The 22,820-nt window shown below is 43.9% G+C and overlaps 1 protein-coding gene across 1 annotated transcript; it reads left to right on the top strand.

Moving 5' to 3' along the window:
- The first annotated feature begins 1,120 nt into the window (after positions 1-1,120).
- Positions 1,121-21,428, top strand: prag1 (PEAK1 related, kinase-activating pseudokinase 1). Its single transcript, XM_087843763.1, has 6 exons — positions 1,121-1,335; positions 4,428-4,766; positions 4,855-6,575; positions 14,564-14,709; positions 15,844-16,607; positions 18,938-21,428. Exons 2-6 carry the CDS (start codon positions 4,503-4,505, stop codon positions 20,081-20,083), a joined length of 4,041 nt encoding a protein of 1,346 aa, XP_087699889.1. The 5' UTR covers positions 1,121-1,335; positions 4,428-4,502; the 3' UTR covers positions 20,084-21,428.
- The last annotated feature ends 1,392 nt before the right edge of the window (positions 21,429-22,820 follow it).

The following is a 22,820-nucleotide window of genomic DNA, read 5'->3' as shown; positions in this document are numbered from 1 at the left end:
GCAACGCACCAATCTGAATTACCCCATTAGCAGAATTATTACATGTGCTGTGCTGCCAAAAATAGATGAAATGCAACAAACTCTTAATCCTCTTGAGAGGATTGCAACTCTTTCCAAATTCAACAGGTGGTCTTGTAAAAGATATCCCTTTTCCTGGATCCAGTCTCCGCTCTGCCACTTATGCTGATTGTCTTAGCTCTGCTATAAATCTTTGGTGAGTTTCAGGATACTGCGAGGGTCTGTGTCCAATCAATTCATATTCATGGATGTGTCCTTCACAGGCAATAGATCAGATCAATGGGATCCTTGGATTTGAGGCTTGACAGATTGAGTACTGTTTTTTCTTAGATTTTTCAAGGAGTCATCAGAGTCTGTCTCCTTTGCTGTATTTATGTCCTACTACAGAAAACCAACATTAAATCGTCAAAAAACTAATTCTGGTGTTGTTTTAAACAGTACTTTCTTTTTAAACTAGTCAGGAGACAAGTGTTATTACTCGTTTCAATGTCATTTCTTGATAAGATGTTAGAGGACACACTCAGTTAAAAGGTTAATCTCTATGGATGACTGAGTCCATCCACACTGACTGTGTTTGTCAGTCCCTGAGCTATGCTGCCAGTAATGGAAATCAGCAGGGGTCCAGCCAGGCTCAGTAGCAGCAGCAGTGTGTTCTTCTATTACTCTGTCACCGTGATGAACAGAAGCAGGCACAGTCCTGGGGGTAGCAGAGGGAAAGAGGGGGGGCAACAGAACCCCAGAGAACCTTGTGTTGATCCACACTCTCTTTGCTTCAAAGGATCTCTTGATCCAGTCTCAGGGCTTTCAGAATAAACTTGCACAAGCCAGTGGCCCTTGGAGCCATGAAGTAGTGACCATTATTTGTAGCCTGAAGCTTAAAGTTTAAGATTAGGGAAAGTTGGGCTGTGTATTTTTAATAAATAAAACGTATATCTATGTGTGTATTCTGTAAGCCAGCAGGAGTGTGGCCACTGGGCCGACTGCATGGCAGACAGGCAGGCAGCAGGCAGGCTGGTTGGTTAGGAGCTCCTCCCACCTCCTTGTGCTCTCCCCCACGTTGCTGCAGAGGGCTGCGCTCCAGCACTCCACCTCTGCACAGTGCAACAGCAGCAGCAGCAGCATGCTTGGCTGGAGCCTAAAACAGCCCGCAGCAGCGCTCAGTCTCCTGCGTCTTTAACCTGTCGGTGGTGGAATACTTGAAGACACACGGATATCGACATCTGTGGGAATCACGAGAACATTTGCACTTGTGTTCATTATTTTAGGTCTTTTTTTTTTAACGCTTTCGTGTTACCAGGCAGGACGAAGTCCGAGCAGGTAAGCAGTCGGCGGATAACCTTGGCTACTTCAGCATGGTTTCATTGTAGGTGCCATTTATTTCCTCCCTCCCTTTATTTCCTTTGCATAGGCGACACCTGCTTCATCTGCTGAACAAAGTTGTTTCACTTGAATTTTCTATAGGCGTGCGCGTTGTATTATTCATTCAGGTAATAGATTTTTTTTTCTAAATAACGCTGTGTTTTTATGGCATCGTTTTTCTTTTACATTTAATCTACAACAACCCATCGCCGACCAAATTTGGCATGGCGACAGCAACGTTTACCCAAATCTTCACGCACCTCATCTAAAAACAGAATCTCAGACCGAAACACGTGGGGTGTTTACCGCAAGTCGAGCGGATGTTAAAGCTGATGCTCGCAAAATAGACCAATAATCTATCTAAGATGGGGGTTTAGAAGAAAGTTCACAAGTTATTTTAGGGTGGTGGGGTTGGAAATACCCCCCTCGTGACTGTGGAGAAACCTGGTTGCGCCCCCAGAATGAATGAACGGGGCCGTGTGAGTGAGCAGGCGTGACAAATGTTGCCCGAAAAGGGATTTGTATTCAAAGTGAGGGACTACACACTGAAGTGACCTGCTTATCAGACTGTGACGTGAACTAGAGGTTGTCCAGTTATTTTGATTATGTACGAGTGGATGTGTTTTGTTTTTGTTTTGTGTGTGTTTTCCCCTGTTTTGTGGGCCTGTCATCCAATTAAGTGTGCGTTTGCTCGCACGGCACAGAGCAGCTCCTTAAAAAGCAGTCAGTAGGACAAGTCGGTGGATTACAGTAACCCTACACTCGAGTAATAACTATCAGATGACCTACACTTCATAGCGACTGTCTCTGCGCTTGTTTGCTTACGCGTACATGTGCGCGCGCGTGTGTCTGTCGGGTTATGAGGTGGGGTTGGGGGGGGGGGGGGTGTCTCGTGTGTCTGTAGGTGGTTGACTCCTTGGTTATGCGCTGCTGCGTAAAGATTCAGCATTCAGACAAAGTGCATTCTCACACCCATCAAAGGGAAAAGAACCAATTTTAGGTTCAGCGGTTGGTTATAATGTTTAGAATCTTTGAGATTACCTTTGGATGTGTTTGAAATATCAGTGTGTGTGTGTGTGTGTGTGTGTGTGTGTGTGTGTGTGTGTTTACAAAGGTCGAAAGAAATGAGGGCAGAGGCTTGTCAAGGTTTACACAGTCTATATGAGGTGGTGGCTCAAAACTGTAAATTCCACATCCATCCTCAAGTCATTTTTCTAGCCCCCAACTTCTCACACGCTCCTGAGATATTCTTCATAGTCTGTGTCTTATATCGAAGGTACTGCTTCACTTTTCAACTTCTTGTTGCCGCGTGTGAGAGCTTTTTTTTACTTTTTTACTTTTAGCAAGGGGAAGTGAGAGAAATTGAACGGTGAACTTGAGAAGGTGTGGGGAATGTAGACCACAGGGTCTATCTCTGTTAAAACAAGTAGCTCTGACCATGCCAACAAGAGCCAAAATAACCAAAACCGTGTGCAGCTTCATTTGTGTCCCAGTGTTGCTGTGCAAATGCAGACAAGAGTGCCAGAAGTGGTCTCAGGTGAAAATCCTGCATGGACGATTGCGACTCTCTGTCGAGAAAGCAGAGACTAAAGTTGACTGGCAGCAGGTCTGCGCACTCGAGAACCAGTGGCCCAATGATCCCTTGCGCCTCTGATCAGTCATCTATCCGCATGACTCATGCACGAGGCTGTAAGATGTTGGCCAATCTGCAGTTTCCTCTGTTGTCGCAGGAACGGTAAAACAAACAGTGAGCTAGCGGATGCCTTCCTGCATGAACCGAGTCAGACAGAACAAAGAAAAATGTAAACATGCATCTTATCTTTGCCAGCGGGACCACTCGTCATACCCTGTGGCATTATTGGGTCATAAAGCAAGAATTAACTGGAGTCTTAATAGGCCTAACCTCTATTAAGTATTTTTCGATCCATGGCTACGTTAATGCTTGATGTCGCTCTGATGTTTCTCTGTGATGAGTCGCAAGTTAGCTGAGAACTTTCCTCAGTCATAAGAGGAATTGTGGATCCTCCTGCCTCTTACGACTGTTTTCCAGCTGGTGCATCTTAAATAGCGAGCTAATGTGGCCGTATGTCACTGCATCACCTTGTTGAAAGGCAATTAAAGCTGTGTCAGGAGCATAAATAGAGACACACACCCCCACCCCGCTCCCGGCTGCGAGGAAACAAATGATCTCTCTGAAAAGGTGTTGATCTTCTCTCTGTCGGCCCAGTTAAACGGGGCTCAGCGAGGGAGAGGAAGGAGGTGCGTGGTTCAGTTGTGTTTGTGAGAGGTGGAGGACGCACATGTTGTTTGTGTGTTCATGTGTAGAAGAGAGAAGGGGGGTGGGGGGTCATCGTGGGTGTGAGATTCACCCTGGTGAGACTTGCGCCTTTAGACATTCCTGACATTCCGACCTCCGGGATGCTTGAGGCTCCTCCGTCTTCTGGTAGCACGCTGGGGGCTGCAGAGGGCTCCGGACGGCTTTTATGTTGCCAGGCTCACACCGGCAAAACCCTTTGGTTGAACAGAAACCACATACCCTCTAATTTAAGAGGGCATGGGAACATGCAGTGCACGCAGACATCAGGTCTTCTCAAGTTACATCCATGAATGACACTTGAGTCTTAACAAGTCTTCTATGGAGTCAGAGACACTTGTCAGCCTGGGCCTCCTTGTCTTTGAGTTTTTAAATAGATGTTTGAACTTTTCACTGTTTTTTTTTTTTTTTAAATATCTGTTAGGATTTATGGCAGAAGATCATGCATATGTTAGTTTAAAGGCAAAATGAATAAAAATAGTCTGATACCTTTTCTCCGGGCACTGCAAAAGAGATATGAGCTGTCAGACAAGAACTTAAAGGCTGGGTGAGATTTTTACATCTGTTTTTTTTGTTTTTTGGGGGGGTTTTTGGAGACAAAGACATGTGGAATTATTATTATGACTTAATGTAATCACTTTTAGGCCATATGTCTAACTCAAAAACTTGTGCTGCATTCTTCTCTCTGCCTTTTACATGCTGCCCTACGACCGACACCCCCGTGTCGTAAAATCAGCCATGACAGGTTATCCTGCATCTACCAGATACTTCCAGAGCCACCTCTGACCAAACTGGATTTAGCGAACCCAAGATGTCAGCGTGCAACGACTTTGCAGAACACGTGTGGAAACCCGGCTCTTGTAAGAACTGCTTCCACCCGTTCAGCGCACACAAGACCGTTGGCTTCCCGGATGGCGGCGCACCAGCTGCGTGTTTGAAGAGCAGCCCGGGAGGTGATGAGGAAGCTTTAGTGACTGCGCCTTCACCCTACAGCAAGCCGACGATAGCTGTGAAACCTACTATGATGAGCCTCGACACCAGCGATGCTGCAGATGTCAACATGAACATTGAGCAGGTGAGCCTCTCAAATGTTTCCATTTTTTTATTCATTTTTTTGTCAGCTGGATGTCTGTTTGGTAACGTGTGTTCATGTTTGTTTGTAGGAGGAAAACACAAAGAGCCCAACTGAGAGGCTGCGCCTCAAGCAGCTCTTAGACCTGTCGTCTCTTTACATTGATAACAGCGGCTGCAATAAGGCCCACAGAGACGCAGTTCTTCAGAGTGCCGACACCAAGAAAGACTGCAACAACGGCTTCTCTTTGACTCCCTTGTCCCCCACTATCCTGCCCACTGACTCTAAGATCATCAGCAATATCTATGTTACCCAGGAGGAGGGTCGAGGTTCTCAGAGTTTAAAGAAAAATGCCAATGAAGACTCCTGCAGGCAGCAGAATAGTACATCCGCTCTCCGAACCAAAAGCACTTTTAATGGAAATGTTGTGACTACCAGGTCGAATTATCAAGAATGTCATCAGGCAGCTGTGGAGATTCCCTTTTCACTGGATATTGTCCCTACTAGCCCTGCCACAGTCCACAGCAATGGTATGAGCAGTGGGAGTGCGACGGGTGTTACCATAAAGACATCCAGCACTTCTACCACTTCCTGTGTGGATGTTGCTAGCCCTAAATCTCTTTGTCCCATCCTGTCCAAACAGAGCAACCTATCAGACTCCTCTTATTCTTATCGTAGCAGCACAGATTCACTTCCTGGACCGGAAGGCTCAGGAGCAAGAAAAGACAGCTCGAGGAGCCCCCAAAGCCCACCATCTATGGGTAGCCCACAGTCAACTCCCACCTTTTTCAGTGGACAGAAAAGCTCAGAGCCAATTTATGCTGAGAGCACTAAGAAAAAGCGCAAGCAGCAAGAAAACGGACTGCAATCTCAACCGGAGTCCCCAAACCAGACTGAGGAGTCCCTAAGCTCTGAGCATGACCTCTCAGGAGACAGTCAGCGGGCCACCATCACTGTAATGGCTGCTCACATGGAGGAGAACAACAGGACTTTCTACTTGAGCAGCCCGGATTCGGCTGTTAGTACCCAGTGCCACTTCAGCCCCACGGCTCGTAAAGACCAGAGCAGTCCTGCTTTCCGTTGGCCCAGCCCCAGCCACAGCACAGGCTCTCTTGCTACAGAAGTAGGCTGTGCCCCTACTCTGCACCCCAAGCCCCAGTCCAGCCCACCAATTCCTCCAAAGAGGAACACCCGCTCCCCAAAACTGGGCACCTCTAGCCTCTCATCGTCCATGTCTTCTCCAGTCCCACTTCCTGAACTTCCCAGACTACTGACCTCCAGCCTCTCTCCGTCTGTTTCATCTCCCGTCCCTCTCACTGAACTCCCCATGCTTTTCTTCGTCTCTACTAAAGAGGTCACTGCTGAGAACCAGAGCCCAGCACCCGAGCGATGGCACAAGCCCCACCACCACAGCTCTGGCTGGAACTGCCGCATTGAGGAAGAGGAGGAGGAGGAAGAAAGAGACCGGAAAGAGACTGAAAAGAAAAAGTTAGCCGCCAGTGCTGAGGCAACCTCTCGGGTGACAGGCGTAGTCAATGGTGCTGCTGTCTGGAAGGAGGCCAGGGACTCGAAGGCCCACAGCGGCCCCCCTCCGCTGACAGAGCCAGGCACGGCCCCCCCAGCTGCCACTAACAATGGTGCCTATCAGGGGGAAACTAAGGGCAACGGCGCAGAGGCGGAGGGCAAGCATAACGGGAGCATGCCGGCAAAGCAACCGTTGCATGGTGGCTCATCAGAGCCGCTGGCACCAGGGAAGGGAGCTACCAGCCATGACCCCAATCCACCGCCTCCCCCACCCAAGAAACTGCACAGGTAAGAATAGCAAAGCACTGTTTTTGTTTTACAGTCACACATTTGGTTGAACCTTGAACAGGACAGAGCGGCAATGCAGCAGATCTCAGAAGATCTATGACTTTTTTTATATTACTAAATCTGCTTTTTCAGTTAATCATGTTGTCAAAAGAATAGCAGAATAGCAGCTAGATGGTTGAGCCTAACTGAGGCAACGACACTGCTCCATCACTCATGTTGACCAACAAACACAAAATATCTCAGAAAGTGTTCACTAACTTTGTTCAGAGTAGCTGGAAAACATCACAGGCACAAAATCCTTTTATCTGATCATCTAATATCCAAACATGTAACCACTGAAATTCTCTTGGTTTTTGCATAAGAATATAACACACATAGATGCTCTTAAAGAAATAGTAAATGGTGAGAAAACCCAGCAAATGCACTTGGCTTAAGGACAGGGGAACTGAAATATTGTTTATTCAAAGGCAGCAGTGAAAAAGTGTGATAGATACTGAATTATATGGAGGTGAGCTGTTGACATACTGTAATACAGTTTTACTGTAACACAGGTTTATCACTTGTGAATTGCCTGTTGTAGCAAATACTTGTTCTATTGTTTTGTCTCAGTGACTTGCATTAAGATTTTTGGGACTGTGGTTTGATTATATTATTTAATTTAGCACTTATAACATCCACTTAGGCCTAATGTAATGCTCTCCACAAAGGCAGTTATGATGCATTTATGTCATGCAAGTCACTATTCGGTGTCTGTGACCATACATATGTGCGGATACAGTATCTAACTGCAGTCATTAGTGTGAAACTCGCAGTGCCTTCTCCTTTCATAGCATCATTATTCAGCCTCCATTCTAATGCCTTGTGATCATTCAGACTCTTGCAGAATATTCCTTAATGCACGCCTTGTTCTATTCATGCTAGCAGCGTGACCTTTTTCAATTGTAATTAATGCACAAAGTGTGTCTGTTAAGTAGCCCGCTGCTATGTCAAGTTACTGTAAATTTGTTTTGGCTGCACCATTGTAGACGATGAATGCAAAAGGCATTTGTAGTACTGTGGAAAACTCTTGAGTAGCCCTTCCTTTCTTTAGATTTTAATAGAAAATTGGGAGAAATCTTTAAACATGCATGAAAATACAGTGTACACAGCAAAAACGAGCCTTATATAAAAGATTTCTAACAAGCGTGAAAGCCAATATTTATTCATTAACACAGCCTGAACCCTCTTAGGTACGAAAGTAGTCTTCAGGAATAGTTCTCTGGACTTCCTGGAAGACTGTCCAAGGCTCGCAAAATTTCAAAATCTCTGGTAGCCCTTCGGGCAGGCATTCTTCAGTTTTTGGTAGCCCAAAATAAATTTAAGTAGCCCGAATAAAAAAGAAAGCTATTTTTTAATGTTTTGTTTCCTTTACAATATTATACATTAAAGTATAATATTGTAACGGAAACAAAAATTAATCAAAAAAAATTGTTAAAATACAAATCACAACAACTGTATAAAAATTACAACCATCAACTCAAATACTTGGTTCAAATTGAACAGAAATTTCTATGAACTTGTAAGAACTGTGTAGGACATGAATCAGTCTGTGTCAGATCCTGAATCTGAAATTTCCACTGAAGTCACAGGTAAGAGGCAAGTGGAACCAAGATCTAGGCCATTTGCTTTTTGAAGTTTGCAAAGACTGCTAAATTTTGCCAATATAGTTCACTCTTATAGCACGCTGTTCTAAACACTTTTTAAAAACTTTTTTTTGTGCTTGGTTTGTTTTTAGTATGTTTTTTTGCAATTGCTGTTTGTTCTAGGAACGATACTGCAGACTGAGCAATAATGCATTTCTTGCATTTCTCATGGGTTCTGATGGGTTCTTTCTTAAAATTACTGGTCCCAGTAACAAAGGCACTTGTCGACTCAGAAATCAAATGAAACTCACAACACACCTGGCAGAACATCATGTTATTTAGCTCGTCATATTCCAGCCACAGAAATTCTTTTGTCCATGAAACCAAAAAAGCTGCGCTTTCTTTTTGCCTCATAGTCTGATTTGTCATAACTTTTCCGTTTTGTGGTAAGCTTTTCTTTGGCTGCCCCTTCTTCACCCTGACCTGTCTTATTTGGCTGAGCAGAACTAAAATACCAGCGTAAATCCTGCTGCTTTTACACACGTACTTACATAATGGTCAGCGATTCTTTGCGCACTCAACCTCTCACATGTTTAAGCTTGCTGCGAGAGATTTCACTTGTCGAGTTTGAATAGTAAGCCAATGAGTGATAAGACGATGTCAGAGGAATTGGTGCGCAATTAATCGTCACTCACCAATCAGTACTGCTGCTCCCTACACACCGTTCGCGCGATCGCAAAATGAAAGTGAAAGCAAAACACAAGCGCAAATTCAAACGCGATTTCAATATGTCACATATTGACAGTGGCTCATCGATGCCAATGACATAATTACTCAGCTACATTGGCGAAAGAATGCAAAAGCATAGACATATATTTTCCTTCCTACGATAGCCCGACGGGCAGGGCTGAGTTAGATTTTGGTAGCCCGACTGGAAAAATCGCTAGCCCCGGGATGTCGGGCTAGCGATTTTGCGAGCCCTGCTGTCGAAGCTCTTCTTTGGATGTTGGTGGCATTTTACTGTATTGTGGTTGGGATCTTTGTCAGTCAGATGCTAGTGGGTCCAAATCTGATGGCATTTTTCTGTGTTCATAATTCCATCAGTGTTGACAAGATCTACAACACCCCTGGCTGAAATGCATCCTCGAACCATGACAGAGCCTCGAACCATGTTTTTACAGATGACTGTAGCCACTCACTGTTCTGCATCTCTCCTTATGTCCTTGGTACACATTGACAGTGGTTTGAATCAGAATTTTCACATTTGGATTAGTCGCTCCAAGACCTGATTTTCAGTCAAATTCTTATGTAAAGTGACATACCTCCACCTTTTCCCCCAATTTCCTTCTGCATGAATGGCTTCTTGACAGCCACCTGTCCACTAAAATTATTTCTGATGAGGCTTTAGTGAACAGTACTTTGGATCAACTAAAGGCTCAAATACATCTCTCAGCTCCTTTTCCAGGACCTTAATAGATTTTTCCCACTTTTTAAAGACATGACTTTCAGGTGCTGTTCAGATATTTTAAGGACACACTGCACCGAATGCTGAGAAGTGCCCAATTCAAGCTGATAGCTCTCTGGGAATCACTTTGTTGGTGCAAAAAATACTATTGTATGTCTGTCAAAATGTGTTATTTTTGTGAGTTTCATAGATTCAATCAGCTAAAGGAATGGAAACAAATTATGTCTGTAACAAAGATCCAATTTAAAATGGGCCCTCTGGTCAGTTTTCTCTTATATGTAAAAACAACACTGCTTCACATCCTGTGAGTTAAGAGCCTTTTTCATCCTTCAGTGATTCATAGGTCAGTGTTAAGAGGTTCAATAAACAAAACCAAAAAAAAGCATTACTCAGAAAATGGGCAGATGCAAGGACTAGACTAAATATGTTTGTTTTTTTTAAAGCTGCCACTATCCAAAGAAAAACTTTGAAAAACTTCAGAAAGCCCAGAGAACTATTGCTCAAGACCACTTAAAAAACATTCCAAGAAAATCTGACTTCTTTGAAGAAAAATATAAAGAAATGAGACCAGAGGTGAAATTTTCACAGTACTGTGTGTTTGTTTGTGTGTATGATATTTCTGCTGAAGTCCACTTGCTGGTCATTTGTGTGGCTCGGTAATTACGTTTTATTACATCATGTGCTATATATGCAAAATGATGACTGCTCCTCTTTGCACACTCCTGGTTTTACCAGTCATATGTAAGCTATAAAAAAATGCACAGTTGCCTTAAACTGAAGCTGCGTGAGTCTAAGAATACATTGTGCTGTCTGAGTCAGTTTTCCAAACAAGAAAAAGAGAAGAGGCTCTGTGTTGAAGTTATTAGAGCATCAAATGAACGCCCTCCCCCCTTAAAATAAACTTTGCTTTGTCTATAACAGTGCAATGAGGTGCAAGCCACACACACACAATGTGACTTCCCCTACGCAAGCACGCGTTTTCTCATCTTGAGCTAGATTCGGCCAAAGCTCAGACGACACAGACCGCTGATCACATTTCAGTGGGGCTTCATGTTTGCGGTAATTCTAGGAAGGAACCGCTTTTGCTGTTATGACATTGCCAACATTCTGCGCTGATAAAAAAAAAAACCTTGTTGGGACACATGTGGGAAGACGCCTTTACCCAGCCAGTGACAGCTCTCGCTTTGTGGCATTCCAAGTTTATCAGTGGGTTTAATTTGTTTAAGCAGTAAGCGACCCTGGTCACCACTGGAGACACAGTACCGGAGAGTAGTTCCACATTCCCGACTCAAAGACATGAGTACACGTCCCATTTGAAGGAGCATTTTAAAGTTCTGAATCATTTAAAATCCACAGATGGTTTAAAAAAATCTGGCTCTCAGAGCCTTTGATCATGACATAAAACAGCAGATTTTGCTCTTTCAATTCCATGTAACAGGTCATCCAATGGATTATATGTCGGGTCGGGCCTAGGAGGTGTTCGCTTTTGTGCATGTGCCTACGTCATGGATGAGTGTGCATGATTAAGTAGCCTACTCCTTAACAAGGAAGGCGTGTCAACTGGTGTGTAAATGTTGCCAAAGAGGGAGGGGCTTTAGTGAACAGATTGCTGCCCCCCGGGGCAACTCCCAAACTGTTCCAGCCTGGCGATCAGTTGCCACAGATAGAAGTAGATTTTATAGATCAGCATTGTGGACTCAACTTGACTTGGGTTTGAATTGGCTTCGCTCTGTGATCTGCTATTCCAAGATTTGCTGCCCCTCCCTGCACAAAGCCTTCCTGATCCCCTTTCTGCTGCACAACAGATAGCATCTTGTTGCAGTCTGGCAGACTTGAAGGCTTTTCTAAAGTGAACTCGTAGGTGAATGAAATTAGAAATGTGGGCGCTTTAACTCCCCGCATCTAATGGATGCTGTTGCTTTTCTTGTGAGACACTTTAAATACACACATTACTCGTGTGGCACCAGGGTTGTGTTACCTACACACGCCGTGGCTCTAGGGAGCCGCTAGCATGATCCAGGGGCATTTTGTACCAACCGGCCCAGCAAGGACCTCAGCATGAGGTAGGCACCTGACGACAAATTATTCTCCTGCATCACCAGTGAGACACAAAATCTGACTCCTATGTCATTAGGCTGGTGAAGAGTTTGTGTTTCAGGTTGCTTCTTAGATTTGCTTTTCTCTCTCTTTTTTCCCCCCCACATCTCCATCAGATGCCAAAATTTAGATGTAGCATTGCATGCGGTCAAATTTGTTTCCTTCCTCTTTTACAAACTGCCATTTGCTCTTCTTCTAATCTCATGTAATGTTTTTTCACTTTCTTGATCTAATTCTCTGTTTTAACAAGTCTCGCTGGTACAGTAGAAAGAAGTGGTAAGATGAAAAGCTTGATAGTTCTAATAGATTTTACATTCTTAGACAGGAGGAGCGACAGAGTAACATTTCAAAGATTGTTTTGGGGTGAGCTGAGCGGCGGTGAATAAGAAAAGGGGGGGAAAGGCTGACAAATGATGACAAGGTAGGCCTGTAGCAATCTGCAAGTGATAGCAAGGATTTGTGTCAAACATTAATGGATCTTTGGTTTATAAAACTGTACAGCCTTGGTAACTGTCCTACAGTCTTTGGAGGCAAACAATGTGTCTCTTTATTCTCTGTTGGAACATGTAGAGGTTGCACAACAGGCGGGAGAAAATATAACCCTGTGTAACAGAAATGCAATATACAGCTTTTTACCCCCTGTGAGTCTTTATATTAAAGGAGGACATGAGATATTTATGTTGTCCATAATATCACAGAGATAGAGTTCAATCCGTTCCTCTCTGGCAGAGACTCATAAAAACTAACACTGCAAGCTTTGCGGGGATTGTGTTCATTGCGTGGTGTGTCTGCTACCACCTCTGCTTCCTGCAGCATACATAAAGGAAGGACGGTGTATTATGAATTAATCGGGTGTATTCTTAATACTCTTTAACCAGCTAAGCCCGTGACTAAAAGATTACATCTCTACATGAAATAGCCCTGAAAATCCAAGTATGTTTGTACATGGGTGAGCATGTGACCTTTTGCACGTAAACATACAAAGCGCATGCATGCTTTCCTCCCACTGCATCATTATGTGTTTACCGCAAAGAACGTCCTAAGTAAGAGTCGGGAAGTGAAATCATTTCAATTAGCCTAACCTACAACAACAACAACACTGCTGCAGTTTGGTTTATGTCTCATTTTACACTGTTACACTGCTATCTCTAGCTAGTTAGCTGCAACGCCAGTCCGATTCACTGGGGCAATAAGAGAATCTCAAGTAAGCTTTGTTTTTTGCTGGAAAGCTGATCAGATCTACTCAGAGGAAATGAGAAACCAAGGTTATTAATAGATGTTTAGTCTAAAATCAGACATTCTAGTCACAGTGATCTTGGAAAAAATGTTGTCTTTTGGTGCATAATGTGCATTTTATACAACACTGTATAAAGTGTGTGTGTGTGTGTGTGTGTGTGGGGGGGGGGGTTAAATTAAATTAAATTTAAACTGCAGATACCAAGTGTTCACAGCAATAAAAATCTTCACTTGAAACATTTATGTGCATTTAATGGAACAAACAATAATGAGGACAAATATTGTACCACCCTAAACGCTTGTATCTCCTTCCTTGCGTGCCTCTCCTAAAGAAGCTTGCTCATCCATGCTCATCCTCCAGTATAAATCAGTGCCATTATTTTTTTTTCACATAGGAAAATCTCATGTTTTGGATACAAATCGGAGAGATCTAGACCGAGACATGCACGGGCGCAGACATGCACATTCGCTCATAATCCCTGCGCCCATTACCATTTCTCCTGCGCCTCAGCATTTCCACTGCCTTTCATCACGGCCTCTTTTGTTTGTAAAATGATAGCGAATCCTTTAGCTAACTACCAACAGAGAATACCTAACCCTTTGTCTCCCCCCTGTGCTTCTCTCCTCTGCTCGTCTGTTTGTTCTGCTGATTTATGGTGGAACTGAAGTCAGGGGCCGGCAAATAAACGGATAGAGGAGTCATTTTGTGACGGAGGAGAGGACAGAGAGGGGCAGATGAAGGGGAGGGATGGGACCCTGCTTCCCTGAGCCATTAGCAGCTGTAATGAGAAGAGCGAATAGCTGTCAGTCACCCTAATTGGTCAACTTTATTAGAAAGTGTTCATGAACAGTTTTCACTAACATTATAAGACGCAGTCACGATGGTTAGATGGTCAGGTAATCAGGCAAATGGACAGGAGGAACTTTGGTTGTACTTTGTGCTTAAATTTGTAGCCTTTAGTTGAAGCTACATTTGGGAACCATAGTGCAGTTTTAAAAAAGATTATAAAAAACCAGAGAGGTCCTCGCATTTATTCTTCTTTTACAGATTTTAGTCGTTAATGTAACTCTGAGTCCCTAGCCACAAGCATAAATTAGGAAAATGCAACTAAATCCAGTTTGCACCTATGCTCTTATTGCCACTTGTGGACACAGAGGGGCTAACGCTCAGCAGCAGTTGCTCAGTCTCACTTTTAGATTCCGATGTGATTGGCAGTACATTTTTCATCGAGGCGTGTTTATTGCAATTATGAGGCAACGTTGAATCAGGAAGCATAGCACTCCTAACAAAGAAGTGAAACTTGACATGACTTATTCATCATTTCAGATGAAACTATGTCGTCCTTCCCGCAGGTTTATTAATTGCATAGTGCAGATGTAAAACAAGCAAGAGGAAGAGGAATGGTTCCACATTTACAAACGGGCATGCAAGAAAAATGCCCATTTCTGCTGCAGATCAGCAGATTGACTGCCTCGAGACACTGCACCGGGTCCTGTTGTAGAAAAGTAAATGGTAAAAAATCAAGTTGTGTAACATTATCCCTGCTTTTTTGTTTTCTCCATGACAGAGTGGGTAGGATGAGTGGCAGCAACATGGAGATGGACCGCTGTGGCCAACATGGGTCGGTAGAGAGCCCTACCTCGTCTCTACGGGGCCTGAGAAATTCCAGCCTCCCAATGGCCTCCACTGACAACCTGGCTGCAACTGACACTGGTAAGCAGCTCATACTGAATCGGTTAATAAAAATAATAATAGCAGTAATAAACATTCGTGTAATCCAACTGAAACGAGCATGACATATCTACGTGGCAATGTCAGTGAATTTTCTGACATGTACACTTGGGTATGCATGGAAGTTGTTTTGCTCTTTTATGACTGCGAACCATAAAGGTGCACTTTGTTCAGAGTTAACCTGAGCAGCAACATCAAAACAAGGAAAGGAAGCTCTGCAGGGATTTACAGTTAGTGGCTGTCAGCTTGTCCCTGGTTCCTTTTTTCACATGCAGTGCACATGCAGTTTGTTGTAACGGGTTCATTAGTTCACGTTTTTCGCGGTCTTCTAGCCTGAGACGTGGCTCAGAATGAGAGGCATCTGTCCTCGCTTTGGAAATTGTCGTCATCCTTCACGTATCAGCTTTAAACCTCGGTGGCACACACTTGTAATTGCTGCAACTTCCTGAGCAATGTTGTTTGAAGAGATAATTATGGACTCTGATAACGAGGGGAAAAAGGGCTTGGCTCATCCTAGTGCCACCCCCCACCCACCTTTACTATCCACCCCCGCCCCCCCCCCCCCCCCCCCCCCCCACCCTTGCGAAAGCAGTTCTTGAAGACTGCACCGCACAATTATCTAAATATCTTCAGTCTTCTCTGGTGTAATGTCAGGTTCCAAGTTTGAGTCTTTAATTGACAAATGGTTCATAACTGGGTGGAAGATGTTTTGACTGTCACCATGGACCCTGGATTGTGGAAAATTTCCAGTTCTTCTGTAGAAAAAAGGTATGACTTTATATTATAGCCGAGCAGTGCACAGTGACATAAGGGGCGTAGTAGATAAATCAGATTTGCAGCTGTCACCTGGGAATATTCTGTCAGGGAATCCTGTTAAGGAAAATTAACTTAGAAGGACGCACAGACACAAAGGTTACACTGTGTGAATCCACAAAGGCAGGAAAACGAAAGTCTGCCAAGAGACATTTCTCTCTGTTTGTGTCTGTATTACTTTGTGTGCATGTGGAAGCCTGTAATTCCCAAGTTGACACAGTTTGTGTTTCATTGGTTATGTCTGTGAGTTTGGTTTTAATTTAATTGGTAGACCTGCTAACGTCTTTTTTTCTTCTTCCATAGGTTCTCAGGATGCTACACGAATGTCTTGTTCTTCTCCGTTTCTTAGAAGCCCGGTGACTTCAGCTCCAGGTTCTCCTAATCCTCCCTCCATTACCAGCCCGAGTAAGCAGCCGCCTCCACTCCCAGAGAAAAAAATGGCCAGCCGCACCGTGTCCGCTCCCGACGGAAACGGAAAGCCTTTCGTTCGAGCGTACCCGCGCCTCCCGTTTACCGGCTCAGAGAGCAACGTGTGCCGGACCGCTGATGCCAGCTCCCGTTCCAGTTTGCCATCCAGCCCCATCGATCCACGGCCCATTTTCTCCTCCAGTGAGTCTCTAGAACATTGTCACGCCCCCCTGGGACGAGCCTTGAGGTCCAGGACGCTGGACGAGCCAGTCAAGACTCATGGTCGGCTGGGCGTGCACTGCCGAAGCAGCATCACTTGCTCATCTTCTCCTCAGCTCAGCGTGCCATTCTCAGCTGCAGAACCAGGTTCAGCGCCAAACTTCGGCTCGAGCCTGCAGCTGCAGACCCTTCTGAGCAACATCGACAGTAGAGAAGGAGTGTACTCCAAACTGGGCGGGCTTTATGCTGAGTCTCTGCGGCGGCTGGCTCTAAAATGTGAAGATCACTTCACTCGCTCACAGAAGAACCCGCTGAGGTTTGAAGAGAGCAACTGGTCTCTGTTCAGGCTCACGTCTAGCAAGCCGAGCTGCAATGCAGGAGACGCTGTGTACTACTCTGCCGCCTGTGCCTTAGACCCCAGCAGCTCCTATGCTGTAAAGGTAATCCCTAAATACTGAGCTTCATTTGCAAGTGAGAGATGTTTTACTTTCCAGGCACGCAACACACTCTGTGAGCACTTTATCAGAATTAACCCAAAAGGCAACCGAATGAACAACTAGCATTTGTTTGTTGTTGTGAGCACCCAAGCACTTTTTCTGCAAAACAGGGAAAGGGTGGCAGGTGTGCAACCTGTTATGCTTCCTGTCACTACTTCAAAATAAAAGCCTCAGTGCCGTTTTCTACACACCTAACATGAAGAAGCAGTAGTTCAGTTAGATTGTCAGTAACTGAACACAGCTTTGATGCACTGTTTGGAGAGTAAACGATAAATAGGGAGGTACGAAAAAATAAAAATGTAAATAACAGTTACCTCTGACTTCTTTTGAAGTGGATTCTCATTAAAATGGGATTGTAGGATCATCAATACAGTACAGTTTACAGTATTCATATTATTAATAATATCCTACATAGTTTAAACAAGTGGTTGCCAGTCTTTTTCATTGGATCCCCTAACATACTTCGAAACTATTTTAATATAACATGTTTTATCCTTATATATATATTCAGCAGAATTCACTTCAAACTGGTTTGGGCTACTTTTGGATGCCCCCAACCGGTCAAGGCAGATGGCTTCTAAAACTGGTTCTCCTGGAGGTTTCTTCCTGGAGGTTTCTTCCTGTTTTTACCTTCTAGCTGTTGCCAAGTGCTTACTCATAGGTGGTCGTTTGATTGTTGGGGGTTTGCAATAGGCTAATAGTAAAGTTTATCTTACAGTATAAAGCACCTTGAGGGGGACTGTTGTTGTGATACTTTTAGCAGCACTCTATTTATCAAATATTAATATCAAAGGATGGTGTCACCAACTCTACCCATTTATCCAGTATATGCCCTGTTAACACTTTCAACTTTACCTAGCTAGTCAGCTACTAATCCATATTGCTAGCTAACGATTCACTGCTAGCCATATTTCAGAACAACAGTTTGCAAATGTATTCATAAAACAGTTTGATTTGAAATATTAACTAGTAGTTTCAACTCGTGGCCAAACATTAGCAAGCTGTATCTTTATCACTTGGATAGTTACTCATTCATTTTAATCACTTACACATTTTTGGCTGCCATTTTTTACTGCTTATCCATTACGTTTAGCGAAGTGTAAACTTTGACCGCCTATTGTAGTTGTATTCTTGGTTTTCATATAATGTACTTGGATTTGCAAGGCTAACATTTAAATTAAATGGAAAATTTTAAGGAAAGCATTTGTTGTTAAAACTGTGTGCAGAAGATAACCTGTAAGTGTATAGTAACAGAGTGGGGGACCCTGCTTGCTCATAACTGTCTGTTCCAGTTGAGAGAAGTGAAAACTTACAGTTGTCTGAGGTACAGTTGACCTAGTGGGTGTTGAACTTTTAAGCAGGTACTTGACAGTTTGAGGACAGGATGAGGAGATTAAAACTGGGCAGCAGTCTTATTTGTTCTAAGGCTGCAGATGGGATAGCCCCACTACAGCGCAAACCTTAAAGGCATGTAATGCAAATAATGACGAAGGAGGGTGTGGGTGATCTGATCTTTGCCCGAAAGTCATTAGTGCTGTACAATGTAGCAGCTGTTTGTATTGTGTGTTTTGCCACAGCCTGGGTGCCCAGACTCTTGCTTAATATCTCTGGGCTGATTAATCTTTACATTCCAGGCAGGATTTACAGCCCAGACAAACCCTTTCTGTTGTCCACAGCCAAGACAAACTTACTTAGAAGACACTCATCCCTGTGCTAACGATAATTTTGTACATTTAAGCAAAGTCAGTACAAAAAGTCAGCATGCTTTTTTACATGTAATACTGTTTACTGTATTGCCACCTAAACCTTTTCACTAAGACGAGATCATTATTTTTGAAAAAAAAAAACAGTCCCATCAAAGACTTAAAATTAATTTAATTTAATGGGAGGTGTCGTTTAAAAAATTTGATGTAATATTTCACACAGACCAGTTTGAGAATGGACACTGGAGGGCTGTAGTAGTTTATTTTCATCCCAACAGAATCTGGTACTGCTATCAACTTGCCAAACTGTGGTATAAAAAGTATTTTTGAGAAAGCTTTTCAGCTGAGGCTTGAGCTTACATGTCCATCAGGGGTGCTGATTTCACATGAATAGGAACAGGAACTGAATTAGCACTGACCTTGGAACTTAACTAACAAGAATTCCTTTCTTATGTTTCTTGGCTCCACTCCCTTCCCGTCTCTCTGGAATTTTCCCTCCCTCCCTCTTTGTCCCTTTCTTCTTTTCTGCTTCACCCGTTTCTCCCTTCCTTTGTGTACATACCTCTGCAGATCTGCAAGAGTTCAAGCATTGAAGCCAAACAGGGCCATCTCTACGGCCTGTCAGTGCAGCAGAGCATGCCTCCTCACTTCAACCTTCAGCAGGACTGTGGTCACTTCCTCGCCTGTGTCCCCCAGAGCATGTTGCCTTCTGATGAAGTCTCCCAGCCAACCACACCTGCTTCGCCACTGCCTCAGTCTGTGCAGGGCCAGCCGGAAGACAGAGAGCGAGTGGTGGTCATTACACCTGAGATCCCTCAGCAGACGGCAGCTGACTTTGTTCGGGAGTGGGAGGCATTCCACAAAGCTCAGCCAGAGGTCTACGAGCGTCGCATATGCTTCCTCCTCCTACAACTCTGCAATGGCCTGGAGCACTTGAAAGAGCACGGGGTCACGCACCGTGACCTCTGCCTAGAAAATTTGTTGTTGGTACCTCATCAGCGCAGGCCCGCTCTGTTCGCGCCACAGACTGAAAACACCTCCAGTAATGGTTCAAGCGGTGCGGAGGCTCAGCGTCACCTTCCCCGGCTCCTGATCAGTAACTACGCAAAGGCCAAGCGTCGCTCCTCGGAGGATGCCGTGTCAACCAACGTGGACCCTCGCATCAAACGTGACCACGCCAGGCTGGCGCCTGAGATCCTCTCAGCAGCCCAGTACCGCAAATTTGATGAGTTCCAGACGGGCATCCTGATCTATGAGCTCCTCCACCAGCCAAACCCGTTCGAGGTCAGTCCAGCACTGAAGGAACAAGACTACCGCTGTGAGGACTTGCCTCCAATCCCCTCTGTCTCCCTCTATTCAGCTGGCCTCCAGAGGCTGGCCCAGCTCCTTCTCCAACCTGACCCCATCAAACGCATCCACATCCAGGAGGCCAAGCGTATATTGCAGAGCTTGCTCTGGGGACCGAGGAAGGACCTCATGGATCAGCAGTGGGAGAGACAAGGACAAGGGGGAAACTTTGTCGATGGATCCCGACACGAGGGTCTCCTTAATTGGCTCGACGTGAAAAGGGCGCTGCTGATGATGAAGTTTGCCGAGCGCTCGCTGGAGCCAGAAAGGAACGCAGAGCTGGAGGACTGGCTGTGCTGTCAGTACTTCTCCTCAGCTCACCCTCTGTCCCTCTGCCATACAGCTGAACTGCTCTACTCACTAAAGTGAAAGCTCACCTTAAGGGTTTAAAATCCATGTGGGCGAAAGCATAGTTATATGCGACTGTAGGTGCGAGAGAGACCAACGATGTCAAAGAATGGGATAAGGAGGCGCAATCCTCTGGAGAAAACCCGCACCCGTGTATTCGATCTACTTCATGCATGAGATCCATGCGTCAAACTAGCCGTCCAGTCTGAACTTTTTTTTTAATTTATACCAACAGTATCCCGCGACAGTGAGCTTAGTATAAAAAAAGACCTGTGAACACACCACTGATTTTGTAATAATCAGAAAGATTCTCATGACAACTAGAATCTGTTTTTATTTTCTCTTGCGATCCCGGTGGATGCATCAGGGGGGAAAAAGAACATGGACAGTATTCATAATAATACACTTACCAAAGTTCATGTTTGGCACTGTGTTTTGTGTATTTATTAAATGTCAGTGGAGACATTTATACGCGATGACGACAGGATAGCAATTCATAACCTAATTCTGTGTCAGTAATGCTGTGTCGCACATACATGTGCAGCTAACTTTGTCTACATGTAACCTGTACGGCTAATTTCTCTGCTAATGGAAATGTGAGGTCACCTGCAGGCTTTACCGTATTGCACCTTTTACTCTCATGTTTTTTGTCATGGGCACATAGTGCTGTATTGCAGAATTACTGCAGGATTATGCTTTTTTTTCTTTTTATTCTGTGTATACTTGGAAATGATCAACACAGCCTTTTGGAAAAAAATACTACTACTGTTCTACTACACGCAGTTTTTTCCCTCCTTTGCTCAATTTTATTATATATTTAAATGTTTGTTGACATTTGTCTCAGTGCCTTTTGTTCTTTTGTATTTGTTACAGTGACTCGAGCCTAATGTAAATACTCCCCACCATTTGTCCTTTGTGAAACTGGCCTTTCACAGGAACAATGTTTTCTTTTCTTTTCTTTTTTGGTTTTGTACAGTGATTTGTAGATGATAATAGAAGTGAATGGGCCCAAGCAGGTCTTAAAAAGCCATGAATATGAGCAGTAGTTAAAAAAACAAGATGATATTTATGATTTAAGTTGTTATCTTGTAGTAGTCACTGGAATTTCTGTTTATTTCCATGATATTCAGCAGCAGCTGGGCTTTTTTATGTGTCATGAAAGCTTCAAGTTATAAATTATATTCAAACAAAAAGTGTGGCAACACATTAACAGCCTGCACGCAGGTTTTTATTCAAGACCGACTGTTTCTAATGTGGAAGAAAAGTAAAACACGCCCTGAACTCACGACTAATGCATTATTGATTGGAATTATTTCGTGTGTGTGCCTCTTATTTGCATCTATCAATAAACATGCATATATTTTCTCACTGCAGGATGTGGTGTGTTGAGGTAGTTTTTTTTCTTTGTTTTGTTGTACTTATCCATTTTAATGATTGGGCTATTAGCAGGTGCCGCTAATGAATATCTGCAAGCTGTTTGTGACAACTGATAAATACATTCCTTGGACTTTTATTAGTTGTATCAGTGGTTCTGCACACTGGATTACTTTGTACCAAGTGATCATTGTTTAAACACAGTCTACCTGAGTATTGTTTCTGTTCATGACCACAGTGTGCCCATCTTCTAATGGCAGCTTACAACAGTATAACGCTCAAACATGGACCATGACTGTGAGCTGAAGAAATGGTCTCCTCAGTCCAACAGAGCACCTTTGGGATGTGTTAGAAAGGGAGTTTTGCATCAAGCAAGCAGATCTGAAGGCAAAAAGGTGTCCAGTCCTTTAGTAGGTGATGATAAACCACATTTACACAATTTGCTTCATTTTTATGTGTGTTTTTATGTGTGACGTGATAGTAGAGCTGTTCAGAAAGAGCGCCTTGATTGGATGTCACACAGGAAGTAGAGGGTGTTTTTGATGAACAGGAGAAAACACCAGCCTTTTGTTATGTTGCTCAGTGTGTTTTGTGGACCCTATTACTCCAAAGTATGCTATGTAAGACTGTGTGAAACGCATGCAAATTAACTAATTAACTCCGTACTGAAAAAAAATCCACAGCAGTAAACGATGTTGCAGATACCTGCTCCTATTGGTCCTAGCCTTTCTGTTGCTTGGCTGAGAGACTGCATAAACATAATAGGGAATTAACTTCTGTTGATTCTATTCAGAATCATTTCTCTATGTCTTGTAAACTATTTTTCGTGCAGGGACTAAAGCGTGAGCAAATTAAAACTAGATTGATTTATTTTTTTGAAAAAGTAAAATAAGTACAGGATGAAAGGAGCCAAAAACTCCTGTCAGACAAAAGAGAAAAACATTTGCTGCTGTGGAAGACAACAGGTTGGTCATGTGGTGGAATCTCAATTTCAGTTTGGAGCCTCAGGCCAAAACAGACCCCAGACCCCCTCCTTCCCCAAACACCCCCCAAACTCAATACCTCCCACCTGCTCCCCCCACACAGTGTAGCCTTCTGCTTCACATCACTCCTTCAAAACCACTGGCTGCTGCCTTGTCATAGGTGGAACTATGTTGCTATGGTGTTTTGACCAATGGAATGGCATTTCCAGGAAAGCAGTCAGTCTCTGTCTTCCTCTCCCTTTCAGTAGCTCACCAGTCCACACACACACACACACACACACACACACACTGAAGCAGCCTGTTGAGCAAGAATCTAAATAACCCCCTGGTAACAACAGCAAGGCCCCTTCTTTGTTTGTGCCGTGAACACCGGTCAAGAGGTTGCATTCTTTATTTAAGAG

The sequence above is a fragment of the Neolamprologus brichardi genome, chromosome 7, assembly GCF_056152115.1.
Source record: "Neolamprologus brichardi isolate AB-2024 chromosome 7, ASM5615211v1, whole genome shotgun sequence".
In the NCBI taxonomy this organism is placed as follows: Eukaryota; Metazoa; Chordata; class Actinopteri; order Cichliformes; family Cichlidae; genus Neolamprologus; species Neolamprologus brichardi.
Note: the sequence above shows the minus strand (reverse complement) of the source record. Positions and strands in the feature narration are given on the sequence as shown.